Below are 20,420 nucleotides of genomic sequence, written 5' to 3'. Positions count from 1 at the left end.
TATCATTGCAGGTGAAGTGGAGCCAATGCACAAGCAAGTGGGGCTCAAGCAGCCGGCAGAGTCAACAACAAAACGAACGAAAGTAGACAAAAAAAAAAGATTTTCGATTGTTGGAAGAGTTTGTCTGTGGTGCAGGCGCTGCATAGGCAGCTTATTTTTAAACACCCTTCGCAGACATTCACTAACTATATAGGTTGCTTGCTTGGTTAATACAAAATGCAGGAAACTTTGGAAAAGAAAGAAAAAATATAACACAAATTGAAATATTTATATAAAAGAAAAGCTGATTGCGGTGTCTTCGGTTGAGGCGCATTAGGGCGAACTAAGGACGAGGCAAGGGGAGGAGGGGTGGACGAAGTAAACACAGATATTTACTCTACATTCATACGATTTCGAGTGTTTTATTGCCGACGATTGCTGTGCGGTTTTGGTATGAGACGATGGTCGGTTGCATTTGTGGACCACATCCAGCGCGTGCGATAAATAAACAAGTCATACGTGCATACTTACATCTGTATTTGGGGTAAAGGTTATGAAAATGAAAACGGAAATAAGGATACATAAACATTTATTTGTCTAACTGGGAAATTATGTGCCAAAATTGCATGGAATCTAATGAAATCAATAGAAAATGAAATACCGTTTTCAAGTCTTCAAAGTGAAAGTACATAAATATTAGCAATGTGAATTGAAAGTGAATTAAAATATGCTTTTAAAGAACAAACGCACAAAATATTTTTCCATATTCGCATAAAAAATATAAACAAAATGAGTTAATAATATCGGAATTTTGCGGAATATGAATAATTTAATTAATCAAAAAACAATAATAACCCTCATATGGCTAAATGAGAGAATGAAATGTTGAAGTGTGTGGAGGCGCATACATACATACATGCATACATACAAGTGAACACTTCGACTTATCGCTCACACTCGTACGGTGATTTAATGCATGCACCGTTTCGCCACCCGACAAGTCCCTCGGCTAGCTGTCGCAAGGCGTAATAAAAAGTATGAATCTAATAAATAAGCGAATAATTACTTGGAGAGTACTCGAATATCACGCTTAAAAAATAGTAAGCGAAAAATTGTGCGATAGCAAAAAGAAGAATTGCTAATATAGCTGAAATGAGAATTTCTCGTAACTACATATGTATATAATATAAGCAATAAAAACAAGATGGAAAACGAAAACAAAAAAAGGAAAACATAAGCAAAAAAACGACAAACAACTTCAATAAAAGTAAAAACAAAAAGCATAATTGTAAAGACAGCCGTAAAGGCAGAGAAAAATAGTTAAAAACGGCTTGAGATAAAAGAAAACACAACAATTAAAACCTAAGTAATAAAGTGACGATAACCGAGATACCGTGTCGCCGTAGTATGAATGCTTATACATTTATGCGCGGACAGCTCAACCAAAGGTATTAGCCCCAACAGCTGCAATGCATATGTATGTGTGCATGTTGATATGCTTGTGCTTGACGCATAAGGTGAGAATCGCCCCATACCAAATCGCAAGTTTTAAGTAGCAAAACTTAGTATGTAGTTACTTTTCAGCCAAATTTTGTTTTCTTTCCTATATTTCATATATTTTCGTTACACTATAGAGAGTATTGTTGGTGACGTTGTAAGTGTAGTGAGCGCTTGATGTTTGGCACGTCGCGTGAGAAGGCGCAGTGTGTGGAATTGGGTTGTCCAATGAAAGCTACGAAGTGGAACCGACTGTTTTTTATTCGATTAATTTTAACTAGTCTTATTATTAATATTTTTTTTTAATAATAATCAATTTTCTTATACAATGCACGCATATAAACATACATGCACACATATATGTTAGTAAACATGTGTGAGTAAATGTTGGTGTGTTTCATATTGGCGGTTTAATTTGTCATGCCATTGAAGATAGATGAGGAGATTATGATATTTCGTATAGCCTTCATGGAAAATCCAATGTTTCGACAGCAGAATACTATTTTCTTTGGCACTTTTTATGCTATAGGCTACGCATTCTGTTTTTGAGAAATGTAAGATTACAAATTGAAATATGCACAAAATAAAAGTTTTTGTAAAAGGAGAATTTTTGTATCTATGGATTGATTTATGACACCAGAAGATATTTCTTTGTGCTGAAAAACGGAATCAGCCCTTAGTCTTAACGGACTATCGAGTACAGCGCAGAGCCGAAGTAAATCGCTAGACGTCGATAGGCGGTGTAAATAACAACCGGCACTAAATTGTGCAACTCCAATCGGCCGCTGCGAATTAGCAGAATTCAATGAACGCAACTATAGATCTGTTAAACTACTGCAATTAGGACAACCGAAAATAAATTATAAATCTTGCATTTAAGTAGTGCTCACTCAAGGGGGATTAATTACACATAAAAAGAAGAGCAAGACAAAACTATGAAAGCAGCACATATTGACAAGTGTTGACAATTTATTTATTTATTTATTTTTTCGATTTCAATTATTTTTTTAGTTAATTCTGTTATACAAATTATTTCCTCATATTAACTTTTCAATCAGAAAATTTTGGGTACGCAGTTTTATAGCCCATTACATTTAAAATTTGAAGCCGACGGAAATTTTCATTGATTTTTGACCATTTTCCTCCCTACGATTAAATAGGATATAAAACTCTGCGCATCCAAACATTTAATAAAATAAAAATTCTGAATAAAAAGTGTGAAATTTTGATAGAAATTGGGTAATTGTTTAAAATGCACAGAAAAATGTTTCCTCACACTCAAAGGCACTCTGGATCTTTACGGCGCAGTATCCGTAAACCTTCCCGCCCTGTACGCATTTTGGTTTTGAATGGAAAGGTGTTATACACAGAGTTTTTGATCTGATTTCATATGCAAATATATTTTCTATTGCTTTTAATACAAAAGAGGTGAGACTAATTTGTCTGAAGGACTTAGCCACTGAATAGAACTTTCTTCCTACTTTTGGTATGAAAACCACTTACGCTCTTCTCCACACTGTTGGTATGTATGGCTGTGCGAAACTATCTCGCATTATTCCAACTAGATGTGGTGTGATTAACTCCCCGCCTAGCAATAGAACTACCGGGCGTATTCCATCAGCCCCCGGCGTCTTGTATGGATTAAAAGAGCTAAGGGCTCATGTTGTAGCAGCATAAACATTCCCCATACTTACATGCGATGAATGCCGCGTCCGTCCGTCTGTCATTTAGAGGTGGCATAAAATTATGCCGTTGTCCATTATGTTGGACCACATAAAAAGCTTCTTTTATTCTGTACGTATTAAGGATGCTAGTCCCGGGATCCTGGTATTTTTCAAGTGTTGGTAATCCCGGCAATCTAAGCAAATTTCCTTCGGTCGAAAAATTCATAATTTATCAGACGCGCTGATAAAGAAGTTCAAGTATTTTGTAATGGTGAGGATCGTGCGTCTTAAGATTACTTTTCAAAGGTTCAGCTGACAAGTGTTGAAGTCAAAAGAATTTTTTTATCAGCAGAGAACAAGATTAGAACACCCTACTTTAAATGCTTTGCTATTTTTACGTACACATTTTAAATGCAATAAAAGAATATGGAATAGAATAGAATAGAATAAATATATTTAGAGGTGTTTTTTTATATATTTTGTTAATTTTTATTTATTATTCCTTCTTTTTATCTTAATTATTACTTTCAAAAGTGCTTTGTCATTGCATTCTTATTTGTAATCGCATGTCTTTTGAAATACAAATTAAAAATTCTATTTCTTTAAGATTTGTCTTTATTATCTTAAATTTAAAGCGTATCTCAATTTTTAAATGGTCTTACTTCATGGTAGATAAGTTGTATGATTTCAGTTAGTGAATTTTTAATCATATTAAAAAAGTTATGTCTCAAGTGCGTCTAGTGTTTACTTGAAAAAAAATTCCGAAATACCGTTATTAAATTTTCCGCGAATCCCTCGTATATATATACATACTATATATACCATATATATTTTATTTACTGATTCTCTCTATTAATTCGTGGCAACTCGCCAAATGCGCTTGACACTTCAACCCGTCAAATGTCAATCAGACAAAAAAGCTACAAAATTCTACATTCTGAATTAATTTCTCTCTATTCTATAAATTATCAGATTACAACAGGTCAGAATGAACATTTCATAGCGACAACAGTTCATTACGACACTGGCGATTCATTGCAAATCGCTCCTACAACGATTCAGCCTCAGATAACTAATGATCGAATCGAGTTTCATGGTCACTGCCACCAGCCACCGCTCTCCATTTTGCGACTACTGTTCACACCACATCACATCACATGCATGTACACATTATACATACATATGTACATATCTTTGTATGTATGCAAGAAAGTATGTATGAAGATGCTTCTAATTCAAGTGCAGGCCGGTTTTGTGTTTCATTTGATGAGATTGCAGGCAAACATGCATATGTAGAGATGTATGCATGTACATACACATGCGTATATGTGTGTGTTGAGTATGATGTTGCCCGTCATCCAAATAAAAAATTCACATTTACTGTCTAAAATTCCATATGTAACCCTTTGCTGCAACCGTACAATTGACCGACTATCAACGCCTTGAATTCTTCTTATCCATTTTTCAAGTACGCGAACGTTGAAACTCTAAACGTGCTCCACTTTTTCCAAGTGTAACTAGTCATATTCAGTATGGCATATTCCATACTCGAAATACGAAAACTAAATTTTAGGCGGCCTGAGCAAGACGGTCATTGAAAATGTGAAAAATTTAACACACGAATATGGAAAAGGCGCGCGATGTGCACTGAGTTTGTTTTGTTTGCGTGTTTCAACAAGTACGTTCATGTGGATGATACGTGTAACAAGTTGCTTAGCAGGAGGTCAATTGCCGATGCCTTCCTTTAGCCCTCTAATTGCTCTGTGCACTCAAATTGCTGTGAAGAACTATTTGGTGTCTGGCAAAACATTGAAAATGAACTAATGACTTGAATGAGGTATCCACAAGAAACTTGAATTTGGACGACTGGACAGTAAGAAAACAAAAGAAAGGTAGAAAAACAATAAGAAAAAGTTGAAGATAAATGCACGTGCATACATGCATAGGTATGTGAGACTCAGAAACAGTTGAAAGACAACAACAGTTGACAAACACTCTTCAGGTACTCAAATGAATAGTTGTTGTGGGAATGCATGGATGTAAGAGAGCAAAAGGTGGTATAGAATAAATTTATTTGGAATACATTTTTTTAATTCGTTTGCCGCCCCGTTCATGACTGTTATGAAGTCAAATCTTGGTTGTTGCTACATAAATCTTTACCCATTCGATTCCACGCACCCGTTTGTTGTGGAAACTACGTTGTTTACTTAACCGAATTTTCAATATAAAATTTTTGCAAAATCTGCTTACCAATTCCGAAGGCATGCTTGCTATTTGCCTCCTTCCACACTGTCGTCACGGTCATCTTGTTTTGTTTTTACTTCGACTTGCCAGTTTAATAAAACAATTTGTTGTTGCGCTTCCGTTGCTGTTTGCTATGCACTTCTCTTCTAAGATAACTTTTACTATCACTATCACTGCCAGTCGCTTTCTTCAAATTTAAGCTTTCGTTATGGGAAAATGGCAAATGGCATTTGGTATTAAATTGTTATATTTGCTTGAGTTTGAAGTTGTGTTAGCAAAATTAAAGAATTATTTACTTAAACAAACCAAATGCACAATGGGCAGCTATGAACAATTCCATGTAATTGTAGGAATATAACTATTTCTCCGCTGTTTTGGATGTTTACATCATTTTTTTTTTATTTCACCACATAAAATTATTTAAAACACATTAAACAAATTTTCGTTTGCCAATAAAACTCGATTAACATTGCGACATTTCAAAAATGTAATTGCAAAAAGTAATTGTGCAATTTGTTTCGGTGTCGTTCATTCGATTTCGTTTGAAATTTCATTTTTTTATTAAATTGGGAGTTGGCTACGGCTCAATGGCTTAACAACACTTCACTCTACTCCACACCACCACGCCTTATCGACATGACATCGTTCCAATAGCGAAAACGCTCACACAGCTCAGCGCAAATTCGATCTTCTTAAATTTCTTTCTTAGTTATATTCATTCATATTTCGCATGATTCCAACAAAACTTAATTAAACTCATATTTTTCCCTGCGCTCCGCATCTATACCCGCATTTATTGTAAGCATCTACCATTTCAACACAACGTAAATAACGAGGATTTTTAATTGTTGGATTATTTGCCGCCGTTAATCACATCACTCACTCAATTTTGTTCCACACTTGTCCAATAACATTTTCCGTCTGTTGCTTCAACTCCGCCGTTGCCTTTGGCACAGTTGCATTTGGATTGATTTCGATAAATATCTTGCCTTTTGCTTTGCTCTACAGTTTCCTTCGTTTGGTACTGGCGTGGGAGCAGGCAAGCAGGTGAGTAGGAAGTCTACATGTGCAATGTGTAAAAGAGATCGCAATAATAAAAATTCATGAAAAATATTGCGCAATAAAATAGATGAAATATGTCAACCTAAAGAAAGGTCTACAGTGAGCTAACTACTTAAAACTTGTGAGGGGAACTTTGGAAAACAATATGCATAACAAGAAGTGTAAACTGTGCTTAGTTGAAACAAACCAAAACACAAACGTGGTTGGCAAATTGTGAAAATTTGTGTGTAATAAATTAAATTCTGCAATTGAAAAAAAAAATGATTCAGCATCATTCGCGAATCGTTTACAAGCAAGAGGTTAATCTGCAAGAGCTAAATGTGAGTCATTACTGGCCCTCATATTGCCGGTACGGTTGTTATGCTGTCACAATTTAAAACCATGCGAAATGAATAGACGCCTACACCCTTTTTTGGGTGTTTGGCGGAGCTGCTCCTCCTATTTGTGGCGTGCGTCTTGATGTTGTTCCACAAATGGACCTACGATTTCAAGCCGACTCCGAATGGCATATATCGCACCCTAAATACAAAAGGGTCACAACTCAAAATGTACGTTCTGCTCAAATATGAACGAGACGTTATCAATAAAACGGTCCGCGGATGACATATGGCAAAAATAAATTTTTTGTTTTTTGGTAGGACTGTTATAAGCTTACATGGCAAATTTCAGCGTGATATGTCACATAGTTTGTTTTCTGTGCTACTGTAAACAAGTCAAGCTCGAGTGTGGAAAATTTTGAGTTGTAACCCTTTTGTATTTAGGGTGCGATATATTTTTTAGTATTTTTTTTTATGAGGAGCTTTTCCATGACAGAAATACACTCGGAGATTTGCCATTGTTGCCAAGGTGTGACCGCTATTCGAAAAATCTTAGTCTAACATTCTGGTGTTTCAGCGAGATTCGAACCTATGTTCACTCTGAATTCCGAATGGTAGTCGGTTACGGCGAAAATAAAAATCTTTCATAAATTAAACAGGTAGAAGCAGTAGAGCAAATACATTAATAGCAAATCATTTTGCCAATAATTTAAATTAAATTAGATCATATATAGGCTAAATAGAATAAAATGAAAATTGCAACCCTGCTGTTGAACCTTAGTGCAACCTTTAATTTGCAAATTCTGCGCGATTAATCTTTGGTTATCGATATTTTTGCGGCACACATAGCTATGTGTGATATGTCAAATTTACAGAATTTCAGCAGGCAATTGTAGCGCCATTTTTTGCTTACAAACGGTTTTTGTGTTTTGCGATTTCATATTTGGAGTTTTTCTGTAATAAAAATTAAGATATTTGTGTAAGCGAACTAAATTGTTTTCCTATATATCCATAAAAGAAAGCTTCTCCCCATTCTACAGAGCGACAAAATTTTGCTTGCATTTTCACATGCATCGCGTGGACGGCATGTTGCACGCATTGTGAAATTAGCGTCTGTGACTCACAAAATTCATCTTTGTTTGATTGTAATTCAATAATTTTAGGTATACTGCACAGTTAAATAAAATTGAAAATGTTTGGTGGAACTAAACCAACGTTCGGCACCACTACGACGGGCACTGGTTTTGGTGGTTTCAGCAGCACAACCACCTCTTCACCGTTTGGACAATCTGCGTTTGGAAAGCCAGCCCCATCGGCCTTTGGAGCTGCTCCAACTTTTGGCACACAACAACAAACACCTTCATTATTTGGTGCAAATACAGCTCAAACACAATCAACGGGCTTATTTGGCGCAGCAAACACTACTGCTTCAGCTTTCGGTGCCACTACAACTGCACAGCCTGGATTTGGAGGTTAGATTAATGTATAAATAATAATATTTATTGTATTTTTTCAATGCTGTTGTTTCAGGTTTTCAGCAAACAACACAAGGGGCTTCGATGTTTGGCTCTGCTCAACCTGCAGCCAATACAAGTTCCCTCTTTGGCCAATCCACCCCATCAGCATTTGGATCTGCTGTTAAGCCTGGCACGTTGGGTGGCTTTGGTCAGACGGCTACACAACCAACAACATCTTTGTTCGGCCAACAAGCAGCGGCAACAAGCACACCTGGCTTTGGTACTTTTGGACAGGCGCAGCCAACTACCAGCAATGTGTTTGGTAGTGGTACTACCATGATGATGGGCGCTAATGCGGGCACATCCATAGCAAAATATCAACCTACTATTGGCACAGATACGCTCATGAAAGGCGGTCAACCAAATACAGTGAATACCAAGCAGCATTGCATTACGGCCATGAAAGAGTACGAAGGCAAATCGTTGGAAGAGTTGCGTTTAGAAGATTATATGGCAAATCGCAAAGGTCCCCAAGCAGGCACGTCAGGTGCCAGTTCTGGCTTCTTTGGATCAACCACACAACCAACATCCACAGGCACAGGCCTCTTCGGTGCAACCGCTCAACCAACCACTGGACTTTTTGGACAAACAGCCACAACAACAACAGAAAATAAAGGTTTATTTGGCGCTAGTGCTTTCGGACAGACTAATTCTGCATTCGGCGCAACCACGCAACAAAACAGCTTCTTGGGGAAACCATTTGGTGCACCAGCTGCCACTGGTTTTGGGGCGGCAACAACAGACTCTTCCAATTTATTTGGTGCTAAGCCAGCTTTCGGCCAAACCCAACCCAGCTTATTTGGACAAACCTCAACTGCAACCACCGCACCAGCGTTCGGACAAACTTCTACCGGTTTCGGTGGCTTTGGTACGGCAGCACCTGCTCAACAAACTTCGCTTTTTGGTGCACCAGCTGCTGATGCGAATAAACCTGCTTTTGGGCTGGGTACATCAACGGCCACCAACACTGGCTTTGGCGGTTTCGGTGCTGCAGCAACTAGCACTGCCGGCACTGGACTATTTGGTGCCAAACCTGCTGCCACCGCCTTCGGTGCAGCGCCCCCCTTTGGTGCCACATCTCAAGCTAATACAGGTTTTACAAATTTTTCGCTCGGAAACCCAACCGGTGGACTATTCAATTCAACATTAAATAAACCTGCTACTTCGGGATTTGGTGCATTTGGCACACAGACATCTACAGCTCCACTGAATTTCAACTCCGGTTCTACTGCGCCTTCGCTGTTTGGCAATGCTTCGGCCAAACCCGGAGGACTCTTTGGAACTTCACTCGGCCAAGGAACTACCAACCCAACTGGCGCTCTCTTTGGCGGTGGTGGGGCCAATGCATTCGGTACTGGTACTACTCTTGGTGGTGCTTTCGGTTCGAGTACACTTGGAGGCGGCAATATGACACTTGGTGGTCTAGGTGGCGGTCAGCAGCAACAAGTAGCGCCGATTCATCAACAAATACTATCGAAAGTAACCTCACCATATGGCGATAATCCTATATTCAAAGACCTGAAGCGTAGCGATGAAACAGATGCCACACGTGCAACAAATCCCGCAGCACAAAAAGCAATACTCGAATCAACTCTCACCCAATTTAAGGTATCCACCAGATCCAGCCCGAGCGTTGTGCGTGTGAAACCAATCACAAGTGCACTGACCAAGAAATCACTTTTCGAAGGCCTTGAAGAATTCGACTCAAGTGTGGAGACCTTTAGTCTAAAACCAAATGCGAAGCGACTGATAATCAAACCCAAGCCGGCTAATGCGGTTGTGGGCAGCAATGCAAACATCAGCCCTACTAGACAAACGGGATTGCAGGATTCCCTATCCAGCGGCGTGCAGCGCCAAGTGGGCGGTATGACACAATCTCCTGCATCATCTGCGCTACGCAATGAATCATTCTCAGGCCAGATAATGCTGGATCCACCAACATCCCAGGGGGGCAAATCTGCTGCATATCCCGCTCTTCCGACAGCAGTACAGGATGGGCGAGAGAGCGACATTGGACGACGAGAATCCTGGCTACATCCCAATAATGTGGAGAAGATGCGTCAACAAAACTTAAATAACAGCATCGATGGCGCCATGCCTCTTAACAGTACACTCTCCGAACTCGTACCACGCAAGCCCCTGGAGACTTATCGGTCAACAAGCACTGGTGCTACGGGCACACCAACCGGTCGTTCGCCTGCCCCCACATCGCTGGAGAATCCGTTTGACGAGCAAACAAGTCGCGACGTATCACGTCGTGAATTGCCCGAGAGCCACGAGGAAAGTTTGTTTTCCAATCGTTCATACGGTATTGACGAGCGTTCAATAGTCGAAGAAACATCTGGAGTCCACGAAGAGCATCCCACCGGTATAACATTAAGACGAATTGGGTAAGCTGGTGGAGCATTTAGTTAAGGAAATATTGGTATTCAACTCACAATTTTCATTTAAGGTATTACACAATTCCCTCATTGGACGATTTGAAGTCGTATCTTGCCGAGGATGGTTCGTGTGTTGTGCCCAACTTTACCGTAGGACGTGAGGGTTATGGCAATGTTTATTTCGGAAAGGAAATGGATGTAGCTGGCTTAAACTTGGATGAAATAGGTAACGCCCAAAGCGATTTTTCGTCGTTTAGAGCTAGCGGTAATATTTACGCTATTGTTTTTTGTTGCAGTACACTTCCGTAATAAGGAAATTATCATCTATCCGGATGATGACAACAAACCACCCGTCGGAAGTGGTTTGAACCGCGAAGCTCAGGTAACATTGGATCAAGTTTGGCCGCATGACAAAACCAGGCATGAACCAATTAAGGATCCGGTGCGGCTTGCCGACATGGATTGGGAAGGAAAACTGCGGCGAGTTTGCGACAAAAATGACACGCGTTTTATTGAATATCGTCCGGAGATGGGCAGTTGGGTATTCCGCGTGAAGCACTTCTCCAAATATGGACTGAATGACAGCGATGAAGAAGATGAGGCTGTGCCTACTGACCCGAAAAAAGCAAAAATGGGTGGGCCGGGCGCACCAGGTGGCACAGCGGTGGCGACTGGACAAGGCGCAAAAGCCAAGACAACTACAACGGATAAAATAACAATGGCTTCGCTGAAGAATGCTCAGAAGGTGAGCATCGATTACAGAACATATAAAATACAGACATTTTTAACATTTCTCTTTTCTTGATCAACTTAAAGATCTCTGAGGATGCTGCTCGTGCGCTTGACCCAAAAAGTCTCACAGCCGGTGCTACGAATTTCTATCCCATGGATGAGTCTGCCGAATTTATGTTGATCGATAAGACACGTAAGCTACTCAAAATTTTTGAAAATAAAAGTTTTTTTATTAAACTTTTTTTTATTAAACATTTTTTAATAAACGGTGTTTTTATTATACTTTTTGTTTGTTTGGTGGTTTTTATTATGCTTTGGTTTTTATTAAACTTTTTTTATTTAACTTTTTTTTATTATACTTTTTTTAATTAAACTTTTATTTTTTATTATACGTTTTTTATAAATTTTTTTTATAAATTTTTTTTATTAAACTTTTTTATTACAATTTCTTTATCAAACTGATTTTTTATTAATCTTTTTTATTACAATTTCTTTTTAATAAACATATATTTTTTAACTTTTTTATTTAACGTTTGTTAAACAACTTTTTTTTACTTGTTTTATTATTTTTTTTTTATAAAAACTTTTATTTTTTATTAAACTTGATTGTTTATTAAACTTTTATTTGGTATTAAACTTTTTTTTATTAAACTTTTATTTTTTATAAATTTTTTTTATTCAACTTTTTTATTACAATTTCTTGTTTTATAAATTTTTTTTTTATTAAACTTTTATTTTTTATTATACTTGTTTTTTTATTAAACTTTTACTTTTTATTAAACTGTTTTTATTAAACTTTTTTCATTTAACTTTATTTCTTATTTAACTTTTTTTTTTTTAATAAACATATTTTTTTTAACTTTTTTATTATACTTTTTTTTTATTTAACGTTTGTTAAAAACTTTTTTTTACTTGTTTTATTAATTTTTTTTATTAATTGTTTTATTAAACTTTTATACTTTATTAAACTTTTACCTTTTATATTATTAAATTTTTTTTTATTAAACTTTTTTTTTTAACTTTATTTCTTATTAAACCTTTTTTTAATAAACCTACATATGTATTTTTTTTATTTTTTGATTAAACTGTTTTTATTAAACTTTTTTATTAAATTTTATTTCTTATTAAAATTTTTTTTTAATAAACTTATTTTTTTTTAACTTTTTTATTAAACTTGTATATCTTTGGTTTTGATTAAACTTTTTTTATTAAACATTTTTTATTAAAATTTGTTTTATTTCTTTTATTAACCTTTTTTTATAAACTTTTTCTAATTAACCTTTGTTTTATTAAACTTTTTTATTTAACTTTTTTTTATTAAACTTTTATTTGTTAGTAAACTTTTTTTATTGATTTTTTTTTTTTTATTAAACTTTATTTCTTATTAAATTTGTTTTTTAATAAACATTTATTTTTTTTTAACTTTTTTATTCAACGTTTGTTAGAAAACTTTTTTTTACATGTTTTATTAAATTTTGTTTTTATTAAACTTTAATTTTTTTAACGAACTTGGTTTTTTATTAAACTTTTATTTCTTATTAAACTTTTTTTTTAATAAATATATATATTTTTTAACTTTTTTATTAAATTTTGTTTATTTAACGTTTGTTAAAAAACCTTTTTTTATTTGTCTTATTAAATTTTTTTTAATAAATTTTTTTTATTAATTTTTTTTATTCAACTTATAATTTTTAACTTTTTTATTAAACTTTTATTTTTATTTAACCTGTTTTTTATTAAACTTTTTTTATTAAGCTTTATTTCTTATTAAACTGTTTTTTTTAATAATATATTTTTTAGCTTTTTTATTAAACTTGTATATCTTTGTTTTTGATTAAACTTTTTTTTTATTAAATATTTTTTATTAAAATTTGTTTTATTAAACTTTTTTTATTCAACTTTTATTTTTTTATTAAACTTTTTTTATTAAAATTTGTTTTATTAAACTTTTTTTATTAAACTTTTAGTTAGTAAACTTTTTTTTATTAAATTTTTTTTTTATTAAACTTTTTCTTTATTAAAAATCTAATGAACCTTTTTTTCATTCCAGAATTCTTGCAAGCAAACGGCAATGATTTTCCCCTATACGAGCAACAACAAATTCCGCGCGTGACTAGTCCGACCGCTTTTTTAGCGCGTGAGGCTGGCACTGACGCTCACAAGTTGCAGTTGATGAAGGCTTCCTTCTTTGGAGATGATGATTTTGATAACAAATCAGTAGGCGCTCGTGATGAGGTGGAAAACAGCTGTGATTATAATCGTAATCAAAGTCGTCGTGCGGGTTTGTTCGGGAAAAAAATGCAAGACTTGCACGCTTCTACGCAGTCGTTGTGGAAGGAAGTTGGCCATGGTGGTACACTTTCAGAGGCATCGAGTCAGTTGGATTTTGTAGTGCAGCCCTCACCTTTGCCGCCCTCTTCTTCCGCTTCTGTTATGAGCCTTATGCGCGAAATTGATACTGAGGTGATTAATAAATTTTTAGCTAAAAATAATATATGAGTTCACTAACATCGCATTGAATTTGAAGGCATCAACTCCAGGACTCGGTAGTGACTCGGCAGTTGTGGCACCACTCGTTAGAATACCGGAATTTTCCATAAAGCCAAAAATGGCCAGCATAAAAGTTATGGCCCATCAAGTGCCCATTGCAAACTCGCTGGCCTTCAAATTAAAGGGCAAATGGGCTGCAGATATGGGGTTGTATAATTTTCGTCGTTTCAAAACTGGTTTCGGGCCGCAAAATACTCTAATCGTGCCGTCCACACGCAAGAATCTGGATCATGAAGTGAAAAGTAAAACACCCTGTAGTTTTCAATGCGGATTCAAAAGTTATTAATGCTGTGTCTTTGTTTTTAGATGAGCACCTTTACGAAGTATCGCCGTACATATTTAAAGGCCGAGGCGCCAATGATTACACTAAAACTATATTACAGCACGTGAAAATATCTTCCGTAATGCACTACGAGCATTTCAAGGAGAGTATTGTAAAACACTTGGAGCTGCAATTGCGAAACTCGCTGCAAGAAGACGTTGAGGGCAGTGAATGCCCTTGGATTAAGTCGGATAATGGCACTGATTTGATTGGAAAGCATCTGGATGAAGCCATTAAACAAATTAATCTCGGACCTCTGGAGGAGTATGCGGTTTCGGTGTGGTCTCTTTGTCTGGCCCTGTGGGGCGATCATGAAGAACTTGAAGGCCGTGAGCCAACTTCACACTTTGCTGTGATGTGTCGCCGTAATCTGCTCTCCGAGTGGTTGGAGAATACGTTGACCGATAAAGATTTGCTAACAAAGAACGTGTCCAAGCACACTTATCTGGACCATTTGCTAGAGTTGGTGATGTGCCACAAAGTGAATGAAGCATGCGATTTGGCTTTTCGTTATGACGACGCAAATTTGGCATTATTGCTGTCACAGCTCTCATCGGGGCCCACAGTGCGCCAGCTGTTAGAAGATCAATTGGCCGCTTGGCACAAAGATGAAGCTGATAAATTCATACAATTGGAGCGTTTGAAGCTGTACATGTTGGTAGCCGGTGTTGCGCTAATGGATTCAGGCCACGGGCCCATTAATACCTTGGATGGCATTGAGTGGACAAAAGTGTTGGCGGTGAGTGGATTGGCTGGATTTGTTTATTGAAATATCGACTATTATATTTAATTCTGTATTTTTGCCACTTAATTTGCAGATTCAATTGTGGTACCTCTCGTCGCCTACCGCCTCTATAACCGATGCGCTATTGGCTTATGAAAAATCATTTAAGTCGGAGGAATTTTATTCCTTGCCACCCACCCCCTGTTATATAGACAAAACCAGTCTGAATGAAAAGTATGCGCTCTACGACTTGCGCTACCATTTGCTGCAATTGTTCTCGAAACGCAGTCACCCATTGGAGAGTTTGTTGAATCCGGCCACTCATACGGCCGATCCCATGGACTACCGCTTGAGGTAAAGAAGCATACATTTTTATTTTTTTTTTTATTAATTTCTAACTGAATACTTTCCCTTTGCAGTTGGTTACTTTTGCAAACATTGGAGGCCATCGGTTACCGCCACTGCTCAGAGTTAAGCGAAAGTCAATTGCATGTCGGTTTTGCTAGTCAACTGGAGAATTACGAACTGTGGGAATGGGCTATATTCGTTTTGCTGCACATAAAAGACCGCAATCAGAGAGAATTAGCTGTGCAAAATGTGCTTTATCGCTATGTGAGCGTTTCAAAAAGTGTTGCATTATCGGAAAAGGAGAAGTTTGTAATAAACAACTTGGGTGTACCGGAAAAATGGATTGATTATGCAAAAGGCGTGAAGGCGGGCGCCACAGGCAATCATCACATGCAAGCAAAATATCTGCTAAAAGCGAAACAATGGGCCTTGGCGCACGAAGTCATTTTCCAATATATTGCACCTGATGCAATTATCAATGGTGAGCACCGCAAATTTCATTATAGATTACAGCACAAAAATTTACACACTTTTTTTCGCACAGATAATCTGGACTATTTACACAATCTGTTGAGCCAATTTGAAGGCGCCGAGGCAAACAAAACCATAAAAGTACCAAATTGGTCTAATCAGGGACAAATATTTTTAGACTTTATCGACATCAACGAAAAGGTAAGTCAAAAGCATTTATTTAGCCTACTTAGTGCGCCATTAAATTCATTACCCCCTTTAACTGCAGTTCAAGAGTCTAAAAACACTCAAGACGGAGGCGGATATAGAGGCGCGTTGGGAGAATTTGAAACCGCAATTGGCTGATTTATGTTCACGCATAAATCTGTTGCCCTGCCCCACGGCCAAGCACCGTCTGTGCCAAAGTGAAATAGCACAGAATTTGGCCTGTTTAGTGCGCGGCGTATTGCTCGTTTGTCCGGTGTTGAATCCGTGTTTGATTATAAAAATTGCATTGGAACGCCTGCCATTGCCTCAGGAATTTGCACAACAAGAGCTGCGTGCACTGCTCGATACGCTCGTCGATGACTTGGCGAAAGTGAATGCAAGCGAAAATAATGAAATAATGATGGTCAAATGACATTGAGTGTGCACTGCATTGAAGTAAAAAAGTTATTGTTAATTTTAGACAAAAGTAAGCTTCGGTTGAAGGTAGTTTTACATTGTAAATTTGAAATAGCAACGCACTTGGTTGACTTTCGAAACGTATAATTGTCTGGCATGAAAGCGTACATGAAAAGATATGTTGCATAGTGCTGTAGTGCTGTGGTGACACTTAGTGACCCAGTTATGTGGCGTAGTGTGTCAGCACTTTAGCACTTGCAATGACGCTTGCTTTGATACGTTTCTGAAGTCGCCCCATACGTACGTATAAAGCGAAGATAGTGTTGAACCTGTGGTCTTACATCTGTCGTCACTAACGTTAACGTTTAACGTAAGAATTAAATTCTTTTTAATGTTTTTTTTTATAAAAAATGCTTAAATCCACAAACATCTGTTATAATCCACCTCTATTCGTACAATTTGTTTAATTTTGAGTATAGTTTAGTGTAAACCTACAATTAAATTCTAATAAAAATCATCAACTACCATTTATTTATTTTACTTTTATTTAACGCGGATTTGACAAATTGATGAAATAAGGAGATTTAGGTTCAAGCGGATAGCTCATCGCTCATACAATTTAATCGAATATTTCTGGGATACGGTACACTATGTGTGTCGCCGAGGGCCTTGTGAAACTTACAGAACAGTTGCTACTAGGCAGGTTCGTAATTTCGACGTTGGGCCCCTTGACGATACGCAGATCCGTGAATAGGGGCGCCCCTCAGGGCGGTGTACTTTCTCCTCTGCTGTGGATTCTGGCAATGAATCAATTGTTGAAGAGTCTAGAGGAAAAGAGGATACACGTAGTGGCCTACGCAGACGATGTTGCAATATTAATAAGAGGGAAATTCCCAGATACCCTCTACAACATAATGAAAAATGCTTTGAGCGATGTAAGCAGGTGGGCTGCATCGAGTGGTCTTGGGATAAATGCCAACAAAACAGAACTAATCATGTTCACCAAAAAATACAGGATACCTGCTCTAAACCCCCCAACCGCTTGAGGGAATCACACTAGAGAAGAGGCTAGCTACCTAGGACTAGTATTAGATAGGAAGCTCTCATGGAAACATACGATTAATGATAGAGTAAAAAAAGCAGCCACAGCACTCTATACATGCAAAAGAATTGTGGGAGCAAAATGGGGCCTAACCCCAAAAACAGTTCACTGGCCATATACAGCAGTGGTAAGGCCTATCATGACATACGGTGTCCAAGTCTGGTGGCCAACACTCGAGAAAAGAACAACAGTAAAACGCCTAGAAAGTATTCAAAGGGGTGCTAGTCTCTGCGGGGCACTAAAGACCACGCCCACGGCAGCGATGAATGTCATGCTGCACCTATTACCGATTGAGGCCTACAGCAAACAGCTGGCGGCGAAATCGGCACTTAGGTTGAGAGAATCTTTCAACTTAGCCACTAACAGAAGAGGTTACGCAAGAATACTAGACGAATACCCCGTCCTACATCAAACGACAGACTTCTGTAGCTCAGTGGAGTTGCATTTCAACACATCCTTTAGCACAACTTTTTTCCAACGAGAGAGGATTGGGACAATGGGGTAGTGGACAATAAAAGCGGAATCAGCATTTATACTGATGGTTCCAAGCTAAATGATCAAGTAGGCGGAGGCCTTCATTCTGACGGATAAACCGCGGGCTTAACCAAAACCGCCCCAGCGAGAGGACTGTCCTAGTAGCTTTGGACCTGAAGAAGGCTTTCGACACAGTCAGCCATTCCACGCTACTAGATGATATTTATCAGTCGACACTCACGCCAGGGCTGAAGAGGTGGTCCGCAAACTACCTGAGCGGTCGTCACTCGTCAGTGATTTTTCGAGATCAAACATCAAAGCAGAGGAAGATAAAACAAGGTGTACCGCAGGGTGGTGTCCTTTCTCCCTTGCTGTTCAACTTCTACATCTCGAAGCTGCCCCAACCACCAGCGGGAGTCTCCCTGGTCTCATACGCTGATGACTCTACGATAATGGCGTCGGGCAATGACTTCGATGGTCTGTGTTCCAAAGTGCACAACTACCTCTCCGACCTTTCTCGCTTTTTCACTGCGAGGAATTTTCAACTTTCCCCTACTAAATCCACGGCGACCCTCTTTACCACTTGGACAAAGGAGGTCAAACTGTCCCTTAAGGTAAAAGTCGACGACACACCAATTCCGAAGGTAAACTGCCCCAAAATTTTGGGTGTAACCTTTGACAGTTTGCTCTCCTTCTCAGCGCACACAACCGCAATTGCCACTGAAGCCCAAAACCGCAACAAGGTCCTCAAATCGCTTGCCGGCAGCACTTGAAGCAAAGGCAAAGAACTGTTGCTATCGACATTTAAGGCAATTGGTCGGCCGGTTCTGAACTATGCAGCGCCTGGCTGGTCGCCTGGAACTAGTGACACGCAGTGGATAAAGCTACAGACATACCAATATACTGCCATTCGGACAGCGAACGGGTGCCTCCTGATGTCCCCGGTTCAACACCTACACAACGAGGCACAAATGCTTCCAGCAATGTAGCATAACAAACTGCTCAGCAAGCAGTACCTGCTGGGATGTTACCGCAGGTTTCACCCCTGAAGACACCTGCTTGAGCCACCTCCCAGACACGTCAGGAGACATCTCTTAAACTACGCTGACGAGATCCATGACAAAACTGACCGGAATGTACTGGACCTGACAGTGTTTAGACAGTCAATAAACGACATTCACCGGGAGACCGTCACCACCTTCTTAAGCTCCCGTCCTGTGAATGCCGTAATCGGCTATACTAAACATATGTCCGGCATGTGAAGGCACCCCGCACGACACTAACCACCCTTTCACATGCCCCCTAAAACCGACTCATCTCACACCCCTCTTCCTCTGGACCCATCCCGTCGAAACAGCATGTTTCCTGGGCCTGCGGTTAGATGAGCTAGACGATGACGTCCGGTGATATGCCGGACACTGGCGGGGCTACTATTATTGTTAACAAACAAACAAGGAATGAGTGCAAACATCTCATTCCGGTTACCGGATCACTGCAGCGTATTTCAAGCTGAAATATTGGCTATCAGAGAAAGCCTGCTAGCCCTAAATAAAAGTGTCCTCACAACAAGATATATAAATATATGTATATTCAGATAGCCAATCGGCCCTGAAAGCTTTAAAATCGCCTAATATATATTAACTCGAAGACAGTAAAAGAATGTGTCGACGTCGCATTATAATATAATTGGCGCGTACACCCTTTTTAGGTGCTTGGCCGAGCTCCTCCTCCTATTTGTGGTGTGCGTATTGATGTTGTTCCACAAATGGAGGGACCTACAGTTTTAAGCCGACTCCGAACGGCAGATATTTTTGATGAGGAGCTTTTTCATGGCAGAAATACACTCGGAGATTTGCCATTGGCTGCCAAGGGGCGACCGCTATTAGAAAAAGTGTTTTTCTTAATTTTGGTGTTTCACCGAGACTCGAACCAACGTTCTCTCTGTGAACTCCGAATGGTAATCACGCACCAACCCATTCGGCTACGGCGGCTGCTTTGTAATAAACCTGCTCTGAGTGCCGGGTCATAGAGACATAGAAGGCAACTGCAAAGCAGATGAACTAGCGAGATTGGGTACCACATTACCGATCCTACCAGACAAAGCGAACTTTAGCAACTTAGCAAGACCCTTATAGATAAACACACTATCAGTGCTGCCAACAGGCTATGGTCTCAATCTCTGACCTGTGCAGCTAGTAGAATGATGTTGCCGGAACGGAACATGGACCGCACAAACCGATTGTTGAAACTAAACAGGAAAAACATGAGAAATCTTTTCGGGGTCCTAACAGGGCATTGTCAGATTGGCAGGCATTCCAGTAGACTGGAAGCGCCCTTTAACGACTATTGCAGAAGCTGTAACGACATTGACTGTAACGACCCTATGCGGGTGCATGGCTCTGGATAGAAGAAGGTTCAATATTTTAGGAAAGC

The 20,420-nt window shown here is 38.5% G+C and overlaps 2 protein-coding genes across 2 annotated transcripts in view; one reads left to right on the top strand and one right to left on the bottom strand.

The window, feature by feature from the left end:
• LOC128855944 (dedicator of cytokinesis protein 1) overlaps positions 1-6,345 on the bottom strand; it is an 89,800-nt gene extending 83,455 nt beyond the window's left edge. The window contains exon 1 of the mRNA XM_054091203.1: positions 5,391-6,345. Coding sequence (XP_053947178.1) covers positions 5,391-5,445 — 55 coding nt within the window. The 5' untranslated portion in view covers positions 5,446-6,345. The remainder of the gene's footprint in view (positions 1-5,390) is intronic.
• Positions 6,346-7,613: 1,268 nt separating this feature from the next.
• On the top strand, positions 7,614-16,942 carry LOC128855943 (nuclear pore complex protein Nup98-Nup96). Its single transcript, XM_054091202.1, has 13 exons — positions 7,614-7,742; positions 7,927-8,235; positions 8,294-10,670; positions 10,733-10,887; positions 10,958-11,406; positions 11,478-11,586; positions 13,444-13,856; positions 13,921-14,185; positions 14,250-15,004; positions 15,084-15,343; positions 15,409-15,818; positions 15,882-16,009; positions 16,077-16,942. Exons 2-13 carry the CDS (start codon positions 7,956-7,958, stop codon positions 16,425-16,427), a joined length of 5,952 nt encoding a protein of 1,983 aa, XP_053947177.1. The 5' UTR covers positions 7,614-7,742; positions 7,927-7,955; the 3' UTR covers positions 16,428-16,942.
• Positions 16,943-20,420: the final 3,478 nt, after the last annotated feature.

The sequence above is a fragment of the Anastrepha ludens genome, chromosome 2 (assembly GCF_028408465.1).
Source record: "Anastrepha ludens isolate Willacy chromosome 2, idAnaLude1.1, whole genome shotgun sequence".
NCBI classification, from domain to species: domain Eukaryota; kingdom Metazoa; phylum Arthropoda; class Insecta; order Diptera; family Tephritidae; genus Anastrepha; species Anastrepha ludens.
The sequence above is the reverse complement of the archived record's forward strand: the minus strand, read 5'-3'. Positions and strand labels throughout refer to the sequence as shown.

Bases quoted from the DNA above. Each gene is read 5' to 3' on its own strand.
- LOC128855943 (XM_054091202.1), top strand. From the start codon at position 7,956: ATGTTTGGTGGAACTAAACCAACGTTCGGCACCACTACGACGGGCACT. The intron at 8,236-8,293 runs GTTAGATTAATG...CTGTTGTTTCAG, and splicing joins TGCACAGCCTGGATTTGGAG to GTTTTCAGCAAACAACACAA. The intron at 11,587-13,443 runs GTAAGCTACTCA...TTTTCATTCCAG, and splicing joins TATGTTGATCGATAAGACAC to AATTCTTGCAAGCAAACGGC.